We start from the raw sequence: 24,345 nt of genomic DNA, 5'->3' as shown, positions 1-24,345 counted from the left end.
AGACCGCTGGGGCTGATGGTGTATGCAGCTGAGGTAGTGTGACTCCCCACGGGAAGAGTGCAGCCCCAGGGCAGAGAATGTGGAGGATGGAAGTGATAGTGCGCGGGCGTCCCAGCACTAGTAGTGCTGGTGCGGCGATGAAGCACAGAGACGTGGGGTTGCAGTTCAAGTTCTTTACTCACAGTTCTTTATGTCCTAAGTCATTCCGCGGGCAATGACTGCCCAAGCCGTGCTGCGTCCACCAGGCAGGGGGCTCGGTCAACCCTCAGGCAATTCCAGAGTGTGTCACAGGACTCCCTTCTACTCCTTTCTCTGGCCATGCCCCACCAGTGACACTACGTCTGTCCAGCTCCCGCGGGCCTTCTCTTGGGAGGGCTTCGTGCTCACCTCCCTGACCCTATGTGGTATGCCTTTCTAGTAGGTGTAGTGAGGGGTCGCACCAAGATATGATCGCGACCGCCGGTCCTTGGCTGACGATTAGTTGCCTCCACCAACTTGGGATCCGGTACCCTGTTCTGCCAACCCGTCACCCGCAATCTCCTGGGCCTTTGGGGTTCCTTCTGCCTTCGTGTCTCTGGGCCTCTCTTGGTGTTCTGTTCCTTTCTTCCTTTCCTTTCTGTTCCTGTCTTTTCTGCTGGCTCTGGCCTCACAGGCTAGGCCCGCCTCCGGAGCAGAGCTCCACAGAGGCCCTGCTCTGTCACTTCCTCTCTCAGACTGAACTGACTACTGATCTAAGATGGTGCCCACCTTATATACCTCCCTCTCTGTGTATGAGCCCAGGTCACTTGCAACCAATGGGCTCCTACCTATGCCCAGAGACCCAACCCCTATCTGCTCCTACATCACTGGGTTTTCCTCCCCACTCCAGCCAGGGACAGATGCTGTCGTGCCTGCACTTCTGTCTAGTGGGAGCACCGTTGAGCTGTCTCTCAGAAATGGGGTGTGTGTGATGCATGCAGCTTACTGAGTCTTGGTCCACACTCCATCCTTACCCGGGAGTGGAATATCACACCTCTGGTTTGAGGTGCAATACCCCTGTAGCGGCCGAACCCTCGGGGCGCTAGAGAAGCATGTTCAAAGCAGGGTGGCACTCAAAGCAACTCACAGGCTTCACTGAAGCATGCCTAGGAGGATACAGAGGACATGTATGATACACCTCCCACCCAGGACCACCAAGTTGCCCAGATTATTAAATTATTACCAGTGCTGATTACTGGGTGGCCACCCTGCTGGTTCCCCACTACAAGTACAATGTGCCATCCTTATTTCCATCACTTGAGTGTGATAGGATAATGCGGGAATACAAGCTCATGCTGGTAGACGCATTACTGACAGAGTTCCCACCTGACAGTGGGGGCTCAGTGGCCTGGCTGAAATGTGGAAAACCTTCCTCAGTATGACATCCCTGCTTCCTAAATTGGCCGCACATGAGCTTCTGTAAATGTCTCCAGCCAATGGTTGGGAGACATTAGGTATTAAAGGCACCTTCCCCAAATGGGAGGTGCCTTTCTGCCTTTCCAACATTAGTATCAGTGAGTTTCCTGTTACCTAGTTGTAAGATCTCTGTACCTGTGCTCTCTGAATCTGATCCTGTCCATCCCATTTACCTGACCCTGTCCGCCCTGTCTGCATCTATTCCAGTCTGAAGATGAGGGGCTGATATGTCCCTACTCCAGACTCTCAGCAATGAAATCCTTCATGGCTTGTCTCTCAGGATCAGAAAGATTATACAGTCTGGACTTGGGTAGTTTAGCTTTGGGAATCAGGTTAATAGGACAGTCGTATGCACGAAGAGGAGGCAAATCCTGACACCCCTTCTTAGAAAATACATCCTCAAAACCAGACAAAAATGCAGGTAAGGTCTCCGTAGAGACCGCAGAAACGCAAATGTTTAAACAGTTCTCATGACTGTAATCTCCCCATTCAACAATTTCCCTGGATTGCCAATCCACTACCGGATTATGTTTCACCAACCAGGGTAGACCCAGTACAACCAAAGTGGGAAGGCCCTCCAGGACATAACAAGGAATTATTTCATAATGAAAAGGCCCCACACTCAGTCTTATATTATGTATAATCTGTGTCAGACATCTCAGTGCAAGTGGCGCTGAGTCGATGGCATAAATAGGGGTGGGCTTAGTTAACGTACAGCAAGTAATCCCATGAGTTCTCACAAACCCAACATCAACCATGCTGACTCCAGCACCACTGTCCAAAAACACAAAAATGTTCTCAGTCCTGCTCTCTAGCACCACCTCTGCCGTCAAGACAAACTGAGAACTGCATGTTGAAGACAAATACACCCCCTGATTATCCAACTCCACACTATCAAGGGTCAATCGAGTTCCAGATGTTACTTTTTGCATAGGAACGAGGGACAGACCCCAATAAAATGTCTCTTTTTACCACAAAAAAACACACCTCCTTTCTCTTGCAGATCTCAGGGGAACTGTGCGATGCAGAATCTCCCCCTAACTGCATGGATTCCTCCAAATCCATAAGTACAGGTTCACCACCAGACCACCCCCTCGGCAGTGGGGCGTTGCCCCAAAAAGGGGGCTCAGGAGACGGTAGTCTCACCCATTAGTGTATAGCTAATAACATGGCAGCCTCCAAGGATCCAGGGTTTTCGTAAACTGTCAAGGCATCCTTCAACCTTTCTGAAAGGCCCTGACAGAATTGGCTTCTAAGAGCCAGGTCATTCCTCTTGGTATCAGTTGCCCACGTACAGCATTCGTAACTATAAGTCTCCACTATAAGTCTCCCTGCTAAAGGCGACGCAGGCTGGATTCAGCCAAGGAGATTTGGTCAGGATCATCATAGATGAGGGCCAGTGCCCCGAAAAATCCTTCAACTGATCGGAGGCAAACAGAGCCCTGTGGCCAAGAGGAAGCCCAGGATTGAGGATCTCCTTTAACAGTGAGATCACAATCCCCACTCGCTGCTCCTCATCTCCAGAGGAGTAGGGTCGAAGCTTAAAGTGCAATTTACAAGCTTCTTTAAACACAAAAAAACTTGACTCTACCTCCTGAAAACCTGTCCGGAAGGGCAATTTTGGGCTCAAGCTGGACCGGCCTACCCGCAGAGTCCCCAACATTAGGAGTCTGAGGCCACTGCAGTTGCTGCTGAACCTCAGAGCGAAGGTCAGTTACCTCCAGTGATAAACTCAGAAGCTGCTCTGCCAGCACCGAAACGGATAAAAAAAAAAACACACACACAAAAAAAAACACAAAAAAGAACAAAAGTCAGCATTTTTTTTTCTAAAAACGGGTGGCGATAATGTCACGCTAGGTATGGGGAGAACCCAGCGTATAACAACGGGAACAGCGGAGGGAGCCCTACAACTAAGGAAGATCTAACGACACCCTGTCTCCCCTATCGGCAATAAATAGGTTCCGCACCTATCACCGAGCAGGATGACTTAGTCCTAGCTGACCCTAAAGCTAGGCCCTAGATAGGGAGGGGAAGGGGTGAGCACTAGTCAGCTCAACTGCAAACTAAAGTTCAAACCAGGGAAACAAACAAGGGAATACACTTAGCTTTAAGATGACACCGGAGAGAACACGGCTATAATCCACAAAGGAACTCCACGGAAATTCTAGGCGACTACTAGATTCCAGGCCTGAATAGAAGAGGAAACTCTATAACCAGCAACTGACTGGAGAAACTGAGTGTATTTATGGATCCAGCAAGGGTGTGGTAATTAGCAGCAGAAGGTGAAGATCACCGCTGGGTCCTAAAGGTATAATCCTCAAGCAAGATGAAGATCACGGCTGGGTCCTAGAGAGAGAGGGATAATGAAAGGATCAGGAAGATGTTTGCAGGGCCAAATGCAGCGAGCTTTTACAGCCAGATCCCGTATGACTGTCTCTCAAACCTGACACACCCGTGACAAATAGATCTAGGAATAGTAACTGATCCTGGTCCATCTCCCAAGTAAACTTTAAGCCCAAAGGGTTGTTATTGAACACACCAGCGTACTCTATAAATTTCTCTTGGGGTCCCTTCCATAGTACCAGTATATCATCAATATACCTAGTCCACAAATCAATGTGGTCTTATTGTCTGTATATTTCTTGCTGGATTATGGGTGTTTGTAGTGCAGGAGGTTTAAAGGTATTTTAGAGTACCCTATACCTTTAACCCCTTTCTGACATTGTACGTAATAATACGTCCCTGTGCCCTGGGCATAATGGACCAGGCACATATTATTACGTATCCTCTTTAATGTGGCACCACGACCGGAGTCGCGGTGATCGCATTAAACTTCCGACGCCATCTTACCTCCTGGCAAGTACTATTGCTGTGATTGGCAGTTCAATTCTGAACAGCCAATGACAGCATTTCTCAGTGTTTCAGGCAATCAGATTGCCTGAAACACTGATGTCCGGCCTAGGATTAGTGCTGTAAGATCACTGCTCATAGGCTGGTGCCTGGCAATGGCAGGCCTCGCCTGAGCCTGCTCTGATTGGTGCGATCGACGATGACATTGATTGCACCAATCACAGCGCACAGACGCGCTGTGACCTTGCGATGACCGCCCTGCACTTCCTCATAGTAGCTGAGGATTTGTACAGAGCAGTCATGCTGTCCGATCGTCGCTGTGCTGAGTCTTATGGTGCCACAGAAGCCTGTGACACCACAATCCCTGCTCTTGCTGCCTGCTGCTGGTGAAGAAAGAAGACAGAAGAAAGATGACCGAAGAAATAAAACAACTATAAGAAGATCCCTGCCTGATCTCACCTCATCAGCCCCAATCCCCCTTCCCCCCTTTTTACCTCCTCATCAGCCCCCCTTTCTGCCACCGAGCGCTGATCAGTGCTTGATCACTGATCAGTACTTGATCACTGATCAGTACTTGATCGCTCAATTTTTGGCAGTTTTTTTTTTGTGCGTCCTGCAGCGGCCGAGTGATGATCAGTGATGCAAATCACTGATCAACGTCCATGCTCGCTGTTTTCCAGGACTTTTTTTTGTCCCTGTCTATTTCCCCTTCCCCCTTTGCACCACCTCCATGCGTACATCCAGCAGCCGCCAAACATTGATCAGTAACGCAAATCACTGATCAGCACTCGTGCTCGCTGTTTTACACTTTTTTTTCACTGACTTTTTTTTGTACAGGGCTGTCACGCTGTCTAATTGTGCGCCGTGCTGGGCCGTGTGGTGCCACAGAAGCCTGTGACACCAAAATCGCTGCTCCTGCTGCTGAAGAAGACAGAAGAAAGAAAACAGGAGACAGAAGAAAGAAGACAGAAGTAGATTTTTTGATCCCTGCCTGATCTCTCCTCATCCATCCCAATCCCCTTCTCCCTCCTTCCCCCCTCCCTACCCACCCTTTCTGCCACCGAGCGCTGATCAGTACTTGATCACTCGAATTTTTTTTTCTGTGCATCTTGGAGCAGCAAAGCGCTGATCAGTGAACGCAGATCACTAATCCGCACTCGTGCGCGCTGTTTTACACTTTTTTTTCTCTCATCCTTTGCACCACCTCCATGCGCACGTCCAGCAGCCGTCAAGCTTTGATCAGTGACACAGATCACTGATCTGCACTCGTGCTCGCTGTTTTCAGCACCTCCGGTTGTTGCTTTTTTTCTTTTATCTTTTTCTTTCAGAAAAAAAAAAAAGTTTCCACCAAGCACTCTCACACACACAACTGAATAAAGTACACAAACACAAACACCGCATACATAAAAAAAAATGTCCCACTCGTCCCAAACCCGCTATTCAGTGGAGGAGGCATATGCTTTCCTTGCCTCCGACACTGACAGTCAGGGAGAGGATCCCACCTTTCTTTATTTTTCCGACTGACTCCTCATCCTCCTCTTCCTTCTCAGGTGATGCTGAACCAGCGCCCCCCATTACTGACCCCGTATGGATCTCGCCCCCTGAAAATTATGAGCCACCGATTCCTGACTTTGTTGCGCAATCAGGAATAAAGTTTGACACCATTGGCCTCACAGAAATAGACTTTTTCAAAGTATTTTTCTCTGAGGATTTTGTAAACCTCATGATGGGCCAACCTAATTTGTACGCTCAGCAATTTTTGGCATAAAATCGCTCATCATTTTCTCACTGGACTTCTGTAGACGCAGTAGAAGTGATGAAGTTTTGGGGCCTGGTCCTTCAAATGGGGATACTGAAGAAGCCAGACGTTCGGAAATATTGGAGTGTTCACATTTTGTATAACACTCCAGTGTTCCAAATGGTCATGACCCAGACACGTTTTGAGGCCATCCACAAATTCTTGCATTATAATGATAATGCACAGTGTCCTCACCGAGATGACCCCAACTTTGATCGTCTTTTCAAAGTTTGGCTGGTCATCGAGCAGTTCAGCAACAAGTTTGCTGAAGTGTACGTGCCCCAAAGGATTATCTGCATGGATGAGGACCTTATCCATTTTAAGAGGAGGCTTAATTCCGGTAGTACCTGCCCAGAAAGAGGGCCAGGTTAGGAATTAAGCTTTACAAACTGTGTGAGAGCACCTCAGGGTGCACCCACAAGTTTAGGTCAAGTGGTCAAGTGCAAGGACAAGAGGGATGTCCTTTTTTTGACCACCATATATTGTGATAGTAGCACCCCCAGCACTGTACGAGATACCTTTACACAGGTCGTCAAACCAGACTGTGTACTGGGGTACAACAAAAACATGGGGGGGAGTTGATCTCTCTGATCAAGTCCTCCAGCCGTACAGCCTTGAAAAAGGCCAGGGTGTGGTACAGGAAGTTGGCCGTGCAGATGGCAATGCACAACGCTTTCCTGCTATCACGATGTGCAGACTAGACCTCTAAGTTGTACCTTCAGTTCCAGGAGGTAGTGATCAAGGCCCTGATATTTGGCAGTGGTGAAGGAGCAAGTCCCAGTACTTTTGGAACTGAAGGTGGTCCTATCGTACCAGGCCAGCATTTCCCGGGGGAGGTCTCTCAAAGCGGAAAAAAAGGTAAGTCACAAAAGAGGTGCCGAGTGTGTTAGAGAAGGGGAATATGCAAGGACAGCATTTATCAATGCGACACCTGCCCCGACAAACCTGGTGCGTGTATGAAAGAATGCTTCAGACTGTACCACAGATCCATGGACTACTAAATTAATTTCTGACTTACACAACTGACGTATGACAACTTGACGAACGCTACTCAACTGACGTATGACACTACATTATAAAATTCACATACGAGGAAACAGTAGATCAGTTCCAAAAAGGGGGCACTTGTTGGGCATTTCCACTGCTTAGGCACATCAGGGGCTCTGCAAACGCGACAAGACGCCCACAGACCATTCCATCAAAGTCTTCATTACAAAACGCTATACCTTCCCTTCTGAGCCATAACATGTGCCCAAACAGTAGTTACCACATATTGGGTATCAGCGTACTTAAGAGAAATTGCACACAACTCCTGGGGTCCAATTTCTCCTGTTACCCTTGTAAAAATAAAAAGACTGTGGCTAAAAGATCATTTTTGTGGAAAAAAAGTGATTTTTTTTCACAGCTCTACGTTATAAACTTTTGTGCGACACTTGTGGGTTCAAAGTGCTCACCACACATCTAAATAAGTTCCTTAAGGGGTCTAGTTTCCAAAATGGGGTCACTTGTGGGGGGTTTCCATTGTTTAGGCACATTAGGGGCTCTCCAAACGTGACATGGCATCTGCTCTCAGCGAGTTTTGCGTTGAAAAAGTCAAACGGTGCTCCTTCCCTTCCGAGCCCTGCCATGCACCCAAACAATGGTTTTCCCCCACATATGGGGTATCAGCGTACTTAGGAGAAATTGAACAACAACTTTTGGGGTCCAATTTCTCCTGTTACCCTTGTGAAAATGAAAAATTCCGGCTAAAAGATCATTTTTGTGTAAAAAAAAAATGATTTTTTTTCACGGCTCTACGTTATAAACTTTTGTGAAACACTTGGGGGTTCAAAGTCCTCACCACACATCTAGATAAGTTCCTTAATGGGTCTAGTTTCCAAAATGGGGTCACTTGTGGGAGGTTTCCATTGTTTATGCACATCAGGGGCTCTCCAAATGTGACATGGCGTCCGCTCTCAATTCCAGCGAGTTTTGTGTTGAAAAAGTCAAACCATGCTCCTTCCCTTCTGAGCCCTGCCGTGGGCCCAAACAATCGGTTTCCCCCACATATTGGGTATCAGCGTACTCAAGATAAATTGCACAACAATTCCTGGGGTCCAATTTCTCCTGTTACCCTTGTGAAAATAAAAAAAATTGCGGCTAAAAGATAATTTTTGTGGGAAAAAAGTGATTTTTTTTCACGGCTCTACGTTATAAACTTTTGTGCAACACTTGGGAATTCAAAGTTCTCACCACACATCTAAAAAAGTTCCTTAAGGGGTCTAGTTTCAAAAATGGGTTCACTTGTGGGGGGTTTCCTCTGTCTAGGCACATCAGGGGCTCTCCAAACGTGACATGGCATCCGCTCTCAGTGCCAGCGAGTTTTGCGTTGAAAAAGTCAAACGGTGCTCCTTCCCTTCCGAGCCCTGCCGTGCGCCCAAACAATGATTTCCCCCCAAATTTGGGGTATCAGCGTAGTTAGGAGAAATTGCACAATAACTTTTGGGATCCAATTTCTCCTGTTACCCTTGTGAAAATAAAAAATTGCAGCTAAAAGATCATTTTTGTGGAAAAAAAAGTTTTTTTTTCACGGCTCTACATTATAAACTTTTGTGAAACACTTGTCGGTTCAAAGTACTCACCACACATCTAGAATAGTTTCTGAAGGGGTCTATTTTCTAAAATGGGGTTACTTGTGGGTTTTTTTCATTGTTTAGGCACATCAGGGGCTCTCCAAATATGACATGGTGTCCGCTCTAAGTTCCAGTGAGTTTTGCGTTGAAAAAGTCAAACGGTGCTCCTTCTCTTCCGAGCCCTGCCGTGCGCCGAAACAATGGCTTTCCCCCACATGTAGGGTATCAGCGTACTCAGGAGAAATTGCACAAAAACTTTTGGTGTCCAATTTCTCCTGTTACCTTTGTGAAAATAAAAAAAATGGGTCTATATAAAATTTTAGTGAAAAAAAATTAAATGTTCCTTGTTTTCTTTCACAATCCAAAAATTCATGTGAAGCACCTGAAGGGTTAATAAACTTCTTGAATGTGGTTTTGAGCACCTTGAGGGGTGCAGTTTTTAGAATAGTGTCACTTTTGGGTATTTTTTGTCATAAAGGCCCCTCAAAGTCACTTCAAATGGGATGTGGTCCCTAAAAAAATGTTTTTGTAAATTTTGTTGGAAAAATGAGAAATCGCTGGTCAACTTTTAACCCTTAGAACTTCCTAAAAAAAAAATTGGTTCCAAAATTGTGCTGATGTAAAGTAGATCTGTGGGAAATGTTATTCAATAACTATTTTGTGTGACATATCTCTCTGATTTAAGGGCATGAAAATTCAAAGTTTGAAAATTGCAAAATTATCAACATTTTCACCAAATTTCCGATTTTTTCACAAATAACGCAAATCATATCAATTAAATTTTATCACTATCATGAAGTACAATATGTCACGAAAAAACATTCTCAGAATCAGCGGGATCCGTTGAAACGTTCCAGAGTTATTATCTCATAAAGTGACAGTAGTCAGAATTGTAAAAATTGGCCTGGTCCTTAATGTGCAAACAGCCTTCGGGGGTAAAGGGGTTAAGACAATTTTTCCCTTTTTTAGGGATTGGAATTTAATTATTATTAAAAGTTATGCTTTAAAAAGATATCCTACATGCTACTTACAGTATATATGTGATATTCTCGAGGATTTCAATCTGTATTGTAAAACACAGATTTTTGGGCTATATTAACCACTTTAAAGCCCAAGACTTACTAATATGTATCTGTGCCCTGGGACTTAAGAGCCTGATACGTATTAGTACGTCATATCTTTAACCCCTTTACAGCCTGTGCCGTATTAGTACGCACAGGCTGTAATCCCCCGGTTCAGTGAGGGCTCCGGCGGTGAGCCCGCACTGAACCGAGCACATGTCAGCTGATTATTACAGCTGACATGTTCCCGCAACAGCCGCGGGTGGAATCACGATCCACCCGCGGCTGTTAACATGTTAAATGCCGCTGTCAATCTCCGACAGCGGCATTTTCCGGAAAGCGCGTCCTAAGCCCTGCCCATCGGTGACCCCTGTCACGTGATCGCGGGTCACCGATGGGCAGGCATGACAACCCAGGGTCTGCAGCAGACGCCTGCGGTTGTCATGAGCTGGTCACTATGAGCGCCACCTAGTGGTCGGCGCTCATAGCACAGGACCATTTCTGCTGCATACAGGGGATCTGCTGATCCCCTGTATGTAGCAGAGGCGATCGGACTGTAGCTGCTTCTAGTCTCCTATGGAGACTATAGAAGCATGCAAAAAGTGAAAAAAAAAAGTTTTTAAAAATATAAAAAAAATTAAAAAAATATAAAAGTTTAAATCACCCCCCTTTCGCCCCATTCAAAATAAAATAATAAAAAAAAACCACATACACATATTTAGTATCGCCGCGTTCAGAATCACCCGATCTATCAATATAAAAAAAGAATTAATCCGATCGGTAAACGGCATAATGAGAAAAAAATTCTAAACGCCAGAATTAAGTTTTTTGGTCGCCGCAAAATTGCAATAAAATGCAATAACGGGCGATCAAAACATCCAATCTACCCCAAAATTGTATCAATAAAAATGTCAGCTCGGCGCACAAAAAATAAGCCCTCACCCAGCCCCAGATACCGAAAAATGGAGACGCTACGGGTCTCGGAAAATGGCACTATTTTTTTTTTTTTTCAATTTTGGAATTTTTTTTCACCACTTAAATAAAAAAGAACCTATACATGTTTGGTATCTACAAACTCGTAATGACCTGGAGTATAAGAATGGCAGGTCAGTTTTAGCATTCAGTGAACGCGGTAAAAAAAATAAATAAAAAACAACTGTGGTATTGCACTTTTTTTGCAATTTCACCGTACTTGGAATTTTTTTTCTTGTTTTCCCATACACGATATGGTAAAACCAGTAATGGCGTTGAAAAGTACAACTCGTCCCGCAAAAAATAAGCCCTCACATGGCCATATTGACCAAAAAATAAAAACGCTATGGCTCTGGGAACAAGGGGGGCAAAAAACGAAAATGCAAAAACGACAAAACCCAAGGTTGCGAAAGGGTTAATGTGGCACCGCGAAAAAACTCCCGGTCTCCTGCTCCGGGCTCCCGGTCTCCTGCTCTGGGGTCCCGGTCTCCTGCGCCGATCCTGCTGCTGAAACTAGAACAGAGAAGACTTTGGTAAGTCCATCTCTGATCTCCCCTCATCCACCCCAATTCCCCTCTTCCCACTCCCCACACATCCATGCGCACATCCAGCTGCCACCGAGTGTTGATCGGTGACATAGTTCACCAATCCACACTCGTGCTCGCTATTTGCACCACATACAGTATTTCCTTTCTCCACACACTCTAAATAAAGTACTGACACACACACACACACGCTCTAAATAAAGTACTGACACACACGCACCACATACATAACCAAAAAATGTCCCGCTCATCCCAAACTCGCTATTCAACGGAGGAGGCATATGCTTTTCTTGCCTCCGACACTGACAGCGAGGGCGAGGATCCCACATTTCTTTATTTTTCCGACTTCTCGTCGTCTTCCTCCTCCTCCTCTTCTTCTTCCTCCTCCTCAGGTGCTGCTGGACCGCCCCGCAGTCGTCGCAGGAGAGAAGATGATCCAGCGCCCCCCACTACTGATCCCATATGGACCTCGCCCCCCAAACATTATGAGCCACTGATTTCTGATTTCGTGGTGGAATCAGGAATCAAGTTTGACACCACTGGCCTCACAGAAATAGACTTTTTCAAAGTCTTTTTCTCTGAGGATATTGTAAACCTTATGGTGGGCCAAACTAATTTATACACCCATAAATTTTTGGAACAAAACCCCTCTTCATCATTTTCTAACTGGTCTCCTGTAGACGCAGTATAAACGATGAGGTTTTGGGGCCTAGTCCTTCTTATGGGGATCCTGAAGAAGTCAGAACTTCAGCAATACTGGAGTGTTGACATTTTGCATAACACTCCAGTGTTCCGAATGGTCATGATCCGGAAACGTTTTCAGGCCATCCACAAGTTCTTGCATTACCAAGATAATGCAAGGTGTCCTGCATGCAATGACCCGAACTTTGATCGTCTTTTCAAAGTTCGACCGGTCATCGAACACTTCAACAACAAGTTTGCTGAAGTGTACGTGCCCCAAAGGGACATCTGCGTGGATGAGTCCTTAATCGCTTTTTAGGGGCAGCTTGGATTCCGGCAGTACCTGCCCAGTAAGAGGGCCAGGTACGGAATTAAGCTGTATAAACTGTGTGAGAGTACCTCAGGGTACACTCACAAGTTTAGAGTTTAAGAAGGGAAGGACTCCCGGATTGAACCCCCTGAATCACCCCTGTTCTGGGAGTGAGTGGGAAAATTGTGTGGGACTTGGTGCACCCACTGCTGGATAAAGGTTATCACCTGTACATGGATAACTTTTATACCAGTGTCCCTCTCTTCAAGTCCCTCTCTGTGCGACGTACCGCAGCCTGCAGTACTGTCTGCAAAAATCAGAGAGGCCTCTCAAAGACGCTAATTGGGCAGCTGCTCAGAAGGGGTGAGAGCAGAGCCCAAAGTAGCGACCACCTGCTGATGGTCAAGTACAAAACAAGAGGGATGTCCTTTTCTTGACCACCATACATGGTGATGGCTGCACCTTCAGCACTGTTCCACTACACAGGTCGCCAAACCAGACTGTGTAGTGGGGTACAACAAGTACATGGGGGGAGTTGATCTCTCCAATCAAGTCCTCCAGCCGTACAGTGCTTTGAGAAAGGCCAAGGTATGCTATAAGAAGCTGGCTGTGCACATTGTATAGATGGCAATGCACAAAGCTTTCCTTCTGTCACAATGTGCAGGCCAGACTTGTACGTCGTACCTTCACTTCCAGGAGGTAGTTATCAAGACCCTAATATTTGGCAGCGGTAACAGAGCGGGCCCCAGTACTTCCGGAACTGAAGGACCTCGAATTGTACCAGGCCAGCATTTCCCAAGGGAGATCTCTCACAGCGGTAAAAAAGGTAAGTCACAAAAGAGGTGCCAAGTGTGTTATAAAATGGGAATATGCAAGGACACCACTTATCAATGTGACACCTGCCCCGACAGACCTGGCCTGTGTATGAAAGACTGCTTCAAAAGGTAACATACTTCCATGGACTACTAAATTAATTTCTGACGTATGACAGCCTGATGAACACTACACAACTGACATAGTGTTCGTCAGGTTGTCATACGTCAGTTGTGTAGTGTTCGTCAAGTTTTCCTACACAACTGACGTATGACACTACATTATAAAGTTCAAAAATCAGCTATCACTTCCAAAAAGGGGGCACTTGTTGGGCATTTCCACTGTTTAGGAACATCAGGGGCTCTGAAAACGTGACATGATGCCCGCAGACTGTTCCATCAAAGTCTGCATTCAAAAGCGTCACTCCTTCCCTTCCGAGCCCTGATATGCGCCCAAACAGTAGTTTTCTCCAACACATAGGGTATCAGCATACTCAGGAGAAATTGCACAACAACTTATGGGGTGCAATTTCTCCTGGTACCCTTGTGAAAATATTTTTTTTGCATTTTTGTGGAAAAATGTTTTTTTATTTTTTTATTTTCACAAGTCAACATTATAATTTTCTGTGAAGCACCTGGGGGTTCAATGGGCTCACCACACATCTAGATAAATTCATTGGGTGTCTAGTTTCCAAAAAGGGGGCACTTATTGGGCATTTCCACTGTTTAGGCACATCAGGGTCTCTGAGAACGTGACATGACGCCCGCAGACCGTTCCATCAAAGTCTGCATTCAAAAGCGTCACTCCTTCCCTTCCGAACCCTGACATGTGCCCAAACAGTAGTTTTCTCCAACACATGGGATATCGGCGTACTGTCAACTCCAGCGAGTTTTACATTGAAAACGTCAATTGGCGCTCCTTCCCTTCCGAGCCCCGCCGTGCACTCAAACAATGCTTTTCCCCCACATTTGAGGTATCGGCGTACTCAGCAGAAATTGCACAACAACTTTTGGAGTCCATTTCTCCTAGTACCCTCATGAAAATAAAAATATTGCGGCTAAAAGATTGTTTTTGTGGAAAAAAATTATTTTGGTTCTACGTCATAAACTTTTGCAAAACACTTGGGGGTTCAAAGTGTTCACCACACATCTAAATAAGTTCCTTAAGGGGTCTAGTTTCCAAAATGGGGTCACTAGTGAGGGGTTTCCATTGTTTAGGCACATAAGGTGCTCTCCAAACGGCACGTGGGGTCCACTGTCAATTCCAGCGAGTTTTACATTGAAAACGTCAATTGGCGCTCCTTCCTTTCCGAGCCCTGCCGTGCGCCCAAACAATGGTTTCCCCCCACATATGAGGTATCAGCATACTCAGTAGAAATTGAACAACAACTTTTGGAGTCCAATTTCTCCTAGTACCCTCATGAAAATAAAAATATTGCAGCTAAAAGATCCTTTTTGTGGAAAAAAATGATTTTGGCTCTAACGTCATAAACTTTTGCAAAACACTTGGGGGTTCAAAGTGTTCACCACACATCTAAATAAGTTCCTTAAGGGGTCTAGTTTCCAAAATGGGGTCACTAGTGAGGGGTTTCCACTGTTTAGGCACATCAGGTGCTCTCCAAACGGGACATGGGGTCCACTGTCAATTCCAGCGAGTTTTACATTGAAAACGTCAATTGGCACTCCTTCCCTTCCGAGCCCTGCCGTGTGCCCAAACAATGGCTTTTCCCCACATATGAGGTATCGGCGTACTCAGGAGAAATTGCACAACAACTTTTGGCATCTAATTTCTCCTGGTACCCTTGTGAAAATAAAATAATTGGGGTCTAAAATAAAATGTTAGTGAAAAAAAGTTAAATGTTCATTTTTTCCTTTCACGTTCAATTAATTGGTGTGAAGCACGTGAAGGGTTAATAAACTTCTTGAATGTGGTTTTGAGCACCTTGAGGGGTGCAGTTTTTAGAATGGTGACTTCAAATGTGATGTGGTCCCTAAAAAAAATGGTTTTGTAAATTTTGTTGTAAAAAATGAGAAATCGCTGGTCAACTTTTAACCCTTATAGCTTCCTAACAAAAAAAAATTTGGGCTCCAAAATTGTGCTGATGTAAAGTAGACATGTGGGAAATGTCATTTATTAACTATTTTGTGTGACATGTCTCTCTGATTTAAGGGCATAAAAATTCAAAGTTTGAAAATTGTAAAAATTTTCATAATTTTCCGATATTTTCACAAATAAACGCAAGTGATATCGAAGAAATTTTACTACAATCATGAAGTACAATATGTTATGAAAAAACAATCTCAGAATCAGGGGGATCCGTTGAAGCGTTCCAGAGTAATTACCTCATAAAGTGACAGTGGTCAGAATTGTAAAATTTGGCCTGGTCATTAATGTGCTGACAGCAATCGGGGGTAAAGGGGTTAAGACAATTTTTCCCTTTTTTAGGGATTGGAATTTAGTTGATATTATTAAAAACTATGTTTTAAAAAGATATCCTTGTATATGTGATATTCTCGAGGATTTCAATCTGTATAGTAAAACACGGATTTTTGGGCTATATTAAGGTCAGTGGGGGGTGATAACATTATATCGGTACAGACGGGATCGCATTATACACAGGCTCCGGAGCGATATAACATATTACAGGTTGGGGGGAGGGAGGTGATAATGGTCGTTATTTTGTCCATACGGGCAATTTTCCGTGTGGTCACCTCTAGACGCAACCATAACTGACAGTTTTGTGCTTCCAGGACCTGTGATGATGTCACAGTCATGTGATCAGCCACATGGAGGGGAGGAGCCAGTCTCCATTTTGCAGGTAGTGTAGGACGAGAGAAGCCGTCTGCTGTACTGGTGAGAGGTAATGAGGGAGCAGGGAGTGTGTGATGGGGGAACAGGACTAAACCCTAATGGGTTGAAGGACGTATGTGCTCGCTCGATCGCCGCGGGGTGCTCAGCTTACATGACAGCTGAGACCAAGCCCTCACTGCTAGGAACGGTGCCCCCACCCCTCCTGGTTTTTTAACCCCCTAAATGCTGCAATAGAATTCGGGTCATCAGTCTACGGCAAGCTTCTTAGACCATGCTCAGAGCAGAGTCCATGAGGCTTCATTCAGTGCCGCACTGACAGGTATAATGCATTGCAATGCATCATACCAGCGATCAGACTGCAAAAAGTGAAAGTCCCATAGATGGACTAAGCAAGAAAATTAAAAAAGTTACAAAAAATCGTAAATGTATTTATTTTTTTTAAATCATAAAATACAAAAAAAATATATTATACCACTAAATACTTAAAAAAAAAAATGAAACAAATAAAGTATACATATTTGGTATCGCCGCCATTTCCGGAACGAACCAACCCCTTCAGTGAACACCATGAAAAATAATAATTAAAAAAAACGAGGCATTAAACAATCCTTTTTCATCATACCGCCAAATAAAAAGTCAAGTAAAACGTGATCAAAAAGATGAATGTAAATAAAAATGGTATCCCTGGAAACTTCATCTTGTTCTGCAAAAAAACAAGCCGCCATACAGAGAGAAATAAAAAAGTTATAGCTCTCAGAATAAAGCAATGCAAAATAATTATTTTTTTCTATAAAATAGTTTTTATTGTGTAAAAGCTCCAAAACAAAAAAAGATTATATAAATCTGATATCGATGTGATGGCATAGACTTGAAGAATAAAGTCGTTTAATCACATATACCACACGTGGAACGGAGTAAAAAATAAGTAAAACCAATTCTTAACCTGCTATTGATTTGTTCTGCCTCCAAAAGATCACAGTAATTCGGCTCACTTTTATCCTGTGCTCTACGTTGAGCGCTTACATCGGGGTTTCCGTGTAACTCTCTGAATACGTGATAAACACAAAGTCCAGAGTAACTCTGCTGCCTTATTATAGTGAATGGATCCCTCGGAGGTTTCATCTGAATCACGTCACTCGAAGATTTAGATGGAGACTCTGATATAAGTAGTACAAAGGCTCTAAAAAAGCAAAATGGCTCCTCGTCCTCTAAATGAAATTCAGCAAATTTTGTGCTTCCTAATCCAAATGCCCCTTTTCCTTCTGAGCCCCAGTGTGCCTAAACCACATTTAGCATCCAGATGTTTGGCATTTCTGTAGCGATGAGAGTTCGCCTAATTTACTGGTGCGTGTCTCCAGTACTGAAGAGCGAATGTGGTCGAATTTCATGTTATCCGAGCATGCTTGGGTGTTATCTGAATATCTTGGCCCGGACTCAAACTGGCCTTTTAAAAATTAAAAACTTGGGACTCAGGCTGAGTGCCCACGTAGCGTTTTTCAAGCGTTTATGCTGCGGAATTTCCGCAGCATAAACACTTGTGAAGCGCTAGGTAATCCGCACCCCATGGTCCCCAAGGGGATTCCGCATGTTCTATGCACATGCTGCGGATTTTTCCGCAGCGTTTATGCTGCGTACAAAAATCCGCAGCATGTCATTTAATTTTGCGGAAGCGCAGCGGAACTCCCGCCATTGACTTGCATTGAGACGCATAGAAACCGCGACTGTACATTTTTACAAGCGGCTTCTATGCGTCTCTATGTGTGGATGGTACCCAGTTCTGGAGGAGAGGAGACTCTCATCCAGACCTGGGTACCATTCTACCTGTAAAAAAAGAATAAAATAACAAATAAAGTTTATATTCACCTGTCCGGCGGCTTCTCTCTGAATGCCGGCATCGCTTGAGGAACTGCGGTGATGTCACAGTCATGTGACCGCAGGCCCTTCACCGCTCTGTCTCGCGATATGCCGGCAGCCGGGAACCAGCCAGGAAGCAGTGCTGCAGCCACGCTGGGGCCTCGGGGGTGAGTATAGCTTTATTTGTTTTAATTTTTACGGTTCACACTGTATAAATCCATGCTGTTTGCATGGATTTATACAGTGTGACCTAGTAGTCAAGCACTTTCCAAGTGATGCTATCGCATGGAAAGCGCTTGTCAATCTGCATGCGGAAACGCAAGTGAATCCGCATGTGGATCCGCATGTATTCTGCAGGAAAAACGCATGCACAATCTGCATGCGTTTTTTCTGCCAGGGAGATGCAGAAATGCTGCAGAAATTTCCTGCTTCATTTCTGCATCGTGGGCACATAGCCTCAAACAACATTTTAGTGGTAAAAATGTAATTATTCTTTCTTCATCGCCCAATGGTATAAAATTCTGTGAGGCCCATGTGGTGTCAACATGCTCAATACACCCCTAGATTAATTCATTGGAGGGTGTAGTTTGCAAAATGACATAATTTATGTGGGTGTCTGCTGTTCTGGCACCTCAGGGTCTTTGCCAATGTGACATGGCACCCGCAAATCATTCCAGTAAAATCTGAACTCCAATATGGCACTTCTTCCCATCTGAGCTTTGTACTGTGCCTCAAAAGTAGTTTTTGACCACATATGGGGTATCTGTGCACTTAGGAGAAATTGCAAAACAAGTTTTGGGGACCATTTTCTCCAGCTATTCTTGTAAAAATGAAAACAATTTGGGGTTAAAACAAAATTCTTATGGGAAAAATCAATTGTTCATTTTCACAGTTCAACTTTGTAAAATTCTGGGAAGCACCTGCGGTTTCAAGGTGCTCACCACATTTCTAGATAAATTCCTTGAGGGGTCTAGTTTACAAAATGGGGTCACTTATGTGGAGTTTCAACTGTTTAGGCACATCAGGGGCTCTCCAAATGCGACATGGCGTCCGCTCTCGATTGAAGCCATGTTTGGTTCAAAAATTCAAATGGTGCCCCTTCCAAGCCCTGCCATTCACCCAAACAGTGGTTTTCCCCCACATATGGGGTATCTGTGTACTCGGGAGAAATTTCACAACATATTTTGGGGTCCATTTTCTCCTGTTACCCTTGTGGAAATAAAATATTTGGGGCTAAAACAACATTTTTGTGGGAAACACATGAAGGGTTATTAAACTCCTTGAATTTGGTTTTGAGGACTTTGAGGGGTGAATTTTTATAATGGTGTCACTTTTGGATATTTTCTGTCATATAAGCCCCTTAAAGTCACTTCAAATGGAATCTGGTCCCCAAACAAAAATAAATGGTTCAGTAAATTATTGGAAAAATGAGAAATTGCTAATCAACTTTTAACCCTTCTAACTTCCTAACAAAAAAAAATAATGCTTAAAGAATCAAGCAGATGTAAAGTAGACATGTGGTAAATGTTATTTGTTTTGTGTGATATAACCCTCTGATTTAAGGGCATAAGAATTAAAGTTTGAAAATTGAGAAATTTTCAAAAGTTTTGCCAAATTTCCAATATTTTAACAAATAAATGCAAGTGATATCGAACAAACTTTACCACTATCATGAAGTACAATATGTCACGATAAAACGCTCTCAGAATCCCTGGGATCCGTTGAACCGTTCCAGAGTTATTACCATATAAAGTGACACTGGTCAGAATTGTAAAAGTTGGCCAGGTCATGAAGGTGAAAACAGGATTGGGGGCGTGAAGGGGGTTAATAATTCATCTCATAAAAAATATATAAGTCTATGAAGACATATAAAATAAGGAGTAATTTACATGATACAGAGGCTAGATAAAAAGGTGACTGCAATCCAGTAATTTAAATATATGCAAAATAGTTCAAACTTTGTCAAAGAAGTCCAGCAAATCTGAGCATAGCAAAGCAGTAGAAGAAATACATGTATAATAGGTATATACTGTATAGGAATCCTATGACCATGCAGTAACACCAAAGACACCATTGATGCACGTTTCGCATTCAGCTTCTGTCATGAGTGTGTCTGATGTAACAGACAGTCGCTCTGCAGCTGGCTGCAGAAGGTCACTTAGTTTGCCATTGCAGACGCCTTCTTAATCCGTTTGCTTTTAGGAACCAGCGGCTACCCCCATTCTGCTCTAATTGACACACCCTGGTGTGAGTGTTTAAAACCTCTGAGTCTGCTTCTGGGGCACTCCGGTGATACTTCTATGTTTCTTGGCTCTGGCTAGAGTACTAGCAGCTTCTGCTCTGGTGCCCTTGGAAGACTGTTGTGTTGACGTTTCTCCTCTGGTTTCTGCTCAAGCTAAGTTATCCCCTTTGGTTTGTCTACCTTGTTGTCTTTAGTTTGTAGTGGGGCCTGACCAGTGCTCACCCATGTGCCTAGGGGTCTCCACTCCCCCTTTTCCCTAGTGTTTTGGTTTCCTTCCCCTCTTCCCTGCGTGTTGCACTTTGTCTTCCCACACTGTGCGTGACATTATCACCGGCCATGCAATTTTTGAAAAAGAAAAATTGACACGTGGTTTTATTTGTGGTTTTTTTTTCGGGTGTGTTTTTTTTTCTCTCTTTCTTCCTTGGTTATGGACCCAGTTGCAGAGCTGGGAGAGCGCCTGCGCTGTCTGTCTCTGGAGGTGACTGACCTCCGCTATGAGGTTCAGCAGCAGCAACAGCGGCTGCGCTGTCTGTCTCTGGAGGTGACTGACCTCCGCTATGAGGTTCAGCAACAGCGGCTGCAGGTCCTGAATGTTTGGGTCTCTGCAGGTAGGCCGGTTCAGCTTGAACCCAAGGTTGCCCTCCCAGACAGGTTTTCAGGAGGTAGGGACAAGTTTTTTTACGTTCAAGGAAGCTTGAAAACTGTATTTTATACTTCGTCCTTACTCCTTCGGAGATGAGGAACAACGAATAGGAATTGTAATCTCACTGCTGCAAGGAGATCCTCAATCCTGGGCTTTCTCTTTGCCACAGAATTCGGTTTGTCTCCAGTCTGTGGAGGGTTTTTTCAGGGCCCGATCAGATGAAGGATTTTTCGGGGCTCTGGCCCTCATCTATGATGATCCTGACCAAATCTCCTTGGCTGATACCAGGTTACATCCCCTCCAGCAGGGCAATCGGTCAGTAGAGGCATACAGCTCCGAATTCTGCAGATGGGTAACTGATACAAAATGGAATGACCCGGCTCTCAGAAGCCAATTTTGTCAGGGCCTTACTGAAAGGTTGAAAGATGCTTTGGAAATGTATGAAACCTCTGAGTCCTTGGAGGCTGCCATGTCGTTGGTAATACATGTTGATGGACGCCTTCGGTAAGACCACCTTCTCCGGAGCCTTCTTTTCAGGGTAACGCCCATTTGCCGGGGGCAAAGTCTGGCAGTGAACCAGTACTGGGGGAGGAGGAGGAACCCATGCAGTTAGGGGGTGTCTCTGTGCCGTACATTTCCCCGGAGATATGCAAAAAAAAAAGGCGTGTGTTTTTTTATGGAAAAAAAGGACATTTGATGCCTAAGCAAAAGGAAACCCGTTTAACCCTTGGTAGTCTGGAGTTGGATAAGCAAGGGGTGCATTTATGGTCACCCTGCAGTTCCCGGTTTGTCCTGACAGCTAGAGAGCAAAACCGAGAAAGCTTTTGTGTTTGTTGACAGTGGAGTTGGAGTCAGCATGGTTGATGCTGAGTTTGTGAGAACTCATGGGCTTGCTTGCTGTACTTTAACTAATCAGATTACAGAACTAGGATAACCTCATGGGTATATAATTATATCTCACATCAAAAAACCCATAAAAAATAACCTTTACTAGATATCATTAAAATATTGCCTTAAGGCACACAAATAGTGTATAACATAGAAATAGACATAAAATTTGTGAAAAGATGATCAAATGCTGTTAGCTCAGATGGATATATAGAAAGACATGAAGCTATAGGCTATAACGTCTAACAAGACGACATGTAGTCCAGAGAGACCCAACCATTCAGAGTCTCTCACAAAAGCCTATTCTTATATAACAGTCATAGATCATAATAGCAAGATTAGCCACTAAGAGTACCGCTAGAATATATTACTTATTTATTTTGATTCAAAAAAGATCCCCGGTGGAGGCGACATCAGTACAATATAAGATGATTCCTGAATCCTCTAATTCATCTCAGCATATCACCTGTTAATGTGAATATGCTTAATAACTAGCTGCAGTTAGCAGTATAATCACCAGGTGATAGTAGTCCTCCAAAATTACATACTAATATATAGATAAATAACTTCCCCAAGCTGGGATATAACAGCAGGTTCCCTTGTAAAAAAAAAAAGGTATGCAAAGGATGAAGCAATACCTCCCACTACAGTTGTAGATATTTCAGATAAAGTGCATATAGAGTTAAAGTGCATAAATAATTACTCATCTTAATATGCAGGGACACTGCCTTCCCAGTATAGTATAGGGGTTCCACATTCCTCGACGCGTTTCCCCGTGTAAATCAAGGTTCATCAGGAGAAAAAATGGGATGATAATGTAATTAGGTATCCTGCTGATGGTTTGCAGTCTATCTTATGCTGTCACGGGCCCTCTTAATATACCCCATCTGATTTAATTAATCAACCCCTCCTTCCTTAATCTGGAGGAAAAACCTCCATTGATACCATCAGAAGAAATTGTCCCCTCCCTGTGCAGCAACGCATGTCTAACAAACCTTCATCCACTAGAGGTCTAAGGCACATACTGCTCAAAACCAAGATATGTGTTCCTTAATGGTGGCAACTCACTAAGGCCAGTAGTGTGAATGTATATCAGGGATCACACTCCACAGTTATAGATCAAACAAATGATACATAAATATTGAAGTCCAGGATACAGATAGATAACACCTCAATAAGTAAAGAATGCATTAAAAGTTGGGGGGGGGGGGAGAAGGCGGTTTGAGGGAGACGCACATAGAGCATTTGAGTGTTATCAATGCTTGTGATAGACAGGATGATATGCAAGAAAAACTTATATATGATAATTACAGAAAATTATTAAATAGCCACGCTGGCTGATCATAGTGGTCCCTATTAATTAGATGAAACAACAATAATTTTGTTGTTCGTTGAGACCATTCGGAGTCAAGGTACATAACCTGAAAATCCACTGACATTCCTTTTGGAGTAAAAGCTTATTCCAATCACCCCCTCTCTCATTTTTCCGGACCACCTCTAATACACAAAAGGAAACTGCGTTCGGGTTATCAGAATGATATTTCCTAATGTGGCGGGCAAGAGGGGTATCCCTCTTGTGTCGCACATCCCCAAGATGTTCTCCAATTCTTCCCCACAGTTCCCTTTTGGTCTTCCCAATGTAATTCTTGGGGCAGGGGCAAGTTGCCATGTATATTACTCCTTCCGTCTTGCAATTTGCAAAATCCCTCATGAAGAAGGCCTCCCCCCCCATACTCCCAGTAAAGCTTTTACATGGTCTTAACCACGGACAAAATTTACAATTTCCGCATCTAAAGGTACCGCACGTTCTACGTTCAAGCCAGGACCCCTGTTTAATAGGCCGTTTATAGAGACTGTGGACCAAACGGTCCCGAATGGATCGTCCTTTCCTATAGGTAATGCTAGGATAGTCAGAAACAAACCCCTTGAGATCTGGGTCCATCTTAAGGATACCCCAGTATTTACGGACAATTGTAGACACCTCATTTGCCCTGCTGTCGAACGTACCAATAATTCTGGGTGGACCATTACCATCATCCTCATTAGTTATCGGATATAGCAATCTTTGTCTATTCTGACCACTGGCATGAATGTAAGCTGTTTCGATAACCTTATCAGGATACCCCCTACTTTTAAAGCGGTCCCTCAGCTCGCGAGACTGGGATAAAAATACCTCCTGGTTGGAACAGTTTCTCCTAATACGTAAAAACTGTCCCTTGGGAATGCCCTTTTTGAGTGGACCTGGGTGGTGGCTCTCCCATCTGAGGAGACTGTTTGCTGCGGTCGGTTTTCGGTAGGTTCGTGTAGTAATGAACCCTTCCTGATCTCTACCAATCGTTAAATCCAAAAAAGTCAAATCATCCCCCCTTATTTCAGATGTAAACCTCATATTAATTTCATTCATATTGAGGCACTGTATAAATTTCTGGAAATCATCCACCGACCCTGACCACAGAAGGAAAACGTCATCGATAAACCGAGACCACAGCAAAATAAATGGAAACCACCATGCTTCCTCCCGCAACACTACAGTCTCCTCCCACCAGCCCAGGAAGAGATTTGCATACGATGCCTTAAGGCAATATTTTAATGATATCTAGTAAAGGTTATTTTTTATGGGTTTTTTGATGTGAGATGTACTTTAGCTAAGCCTATTCCCATCTTCACCATCGACTCAGCGCTACTTGCACAGAAAGCTCTAACTCAGATTGTACATAATGTGAGACTGAGGGAGGGTCGGTTCATTGTGAGATAATTCCTTGCTATGTCCTGGACAGTCTTCACACCCCAATTGTATTGGGTCTACCCTGGTTGGTGAAACATAATCCGTT

The 24,345-nt window shown here is 44.2% G+C and overlaps 1 protein-coding gene across 5 annotated transcripts in view; it reads left to right on the top strand.

The window, feature by feature from the left end:
* LOC141272049 (uncharacterized) overlaps nt 1-24,345 on the top strand; it is a 253,291-nt gene that overhangs the window by 167,375 nt on the left and 61,571 nt on the right. The window contains exon 1 of one of the 5 annotated variants that reach the window (XM_073682335.1): nt 15,834-15,894. The exons of 1 other annotated variant lie outside the window; for it this stretch is intronic. In XM_073682335.1, the coding sequence (XP_073538436.1) occupies nt 15,863-15,894 (32 nt within the window). In that variant the 5' untranslated portion in view covers nt 15,834-15,862. Of the gene's footprint in view, nt 1-15,833; nt 15,937-24,345 lie in introns of those variants that run through there. 3 more of the 5 variants (XM_073682336.1, XM_073682337.1, XM_073682338.1) reach the window with 3 other exon arrangements.

The sequence above is a fragment of the Phyllobates terribilis genome, unplaced genomic scaffold (assembly GCF_046119375.1).
Source record: "Phyllobates terribilis strain yellow unplaced genomic scaffold, ASM4611937v1 Scaffold_5__5_contigs__length_657084704, whole genome shotgun sequence".
NCBI classification, from domain to species: domain Eukaryota; kingdom Metazoa; phylum Chordata; class Amphibia; order Anura; family Dendrobatidae; genus Phyllobates; species Phyllobates terribilis.
This window is presented reverse-complemented; position numbering and strand designations above follow the sequence as displayed.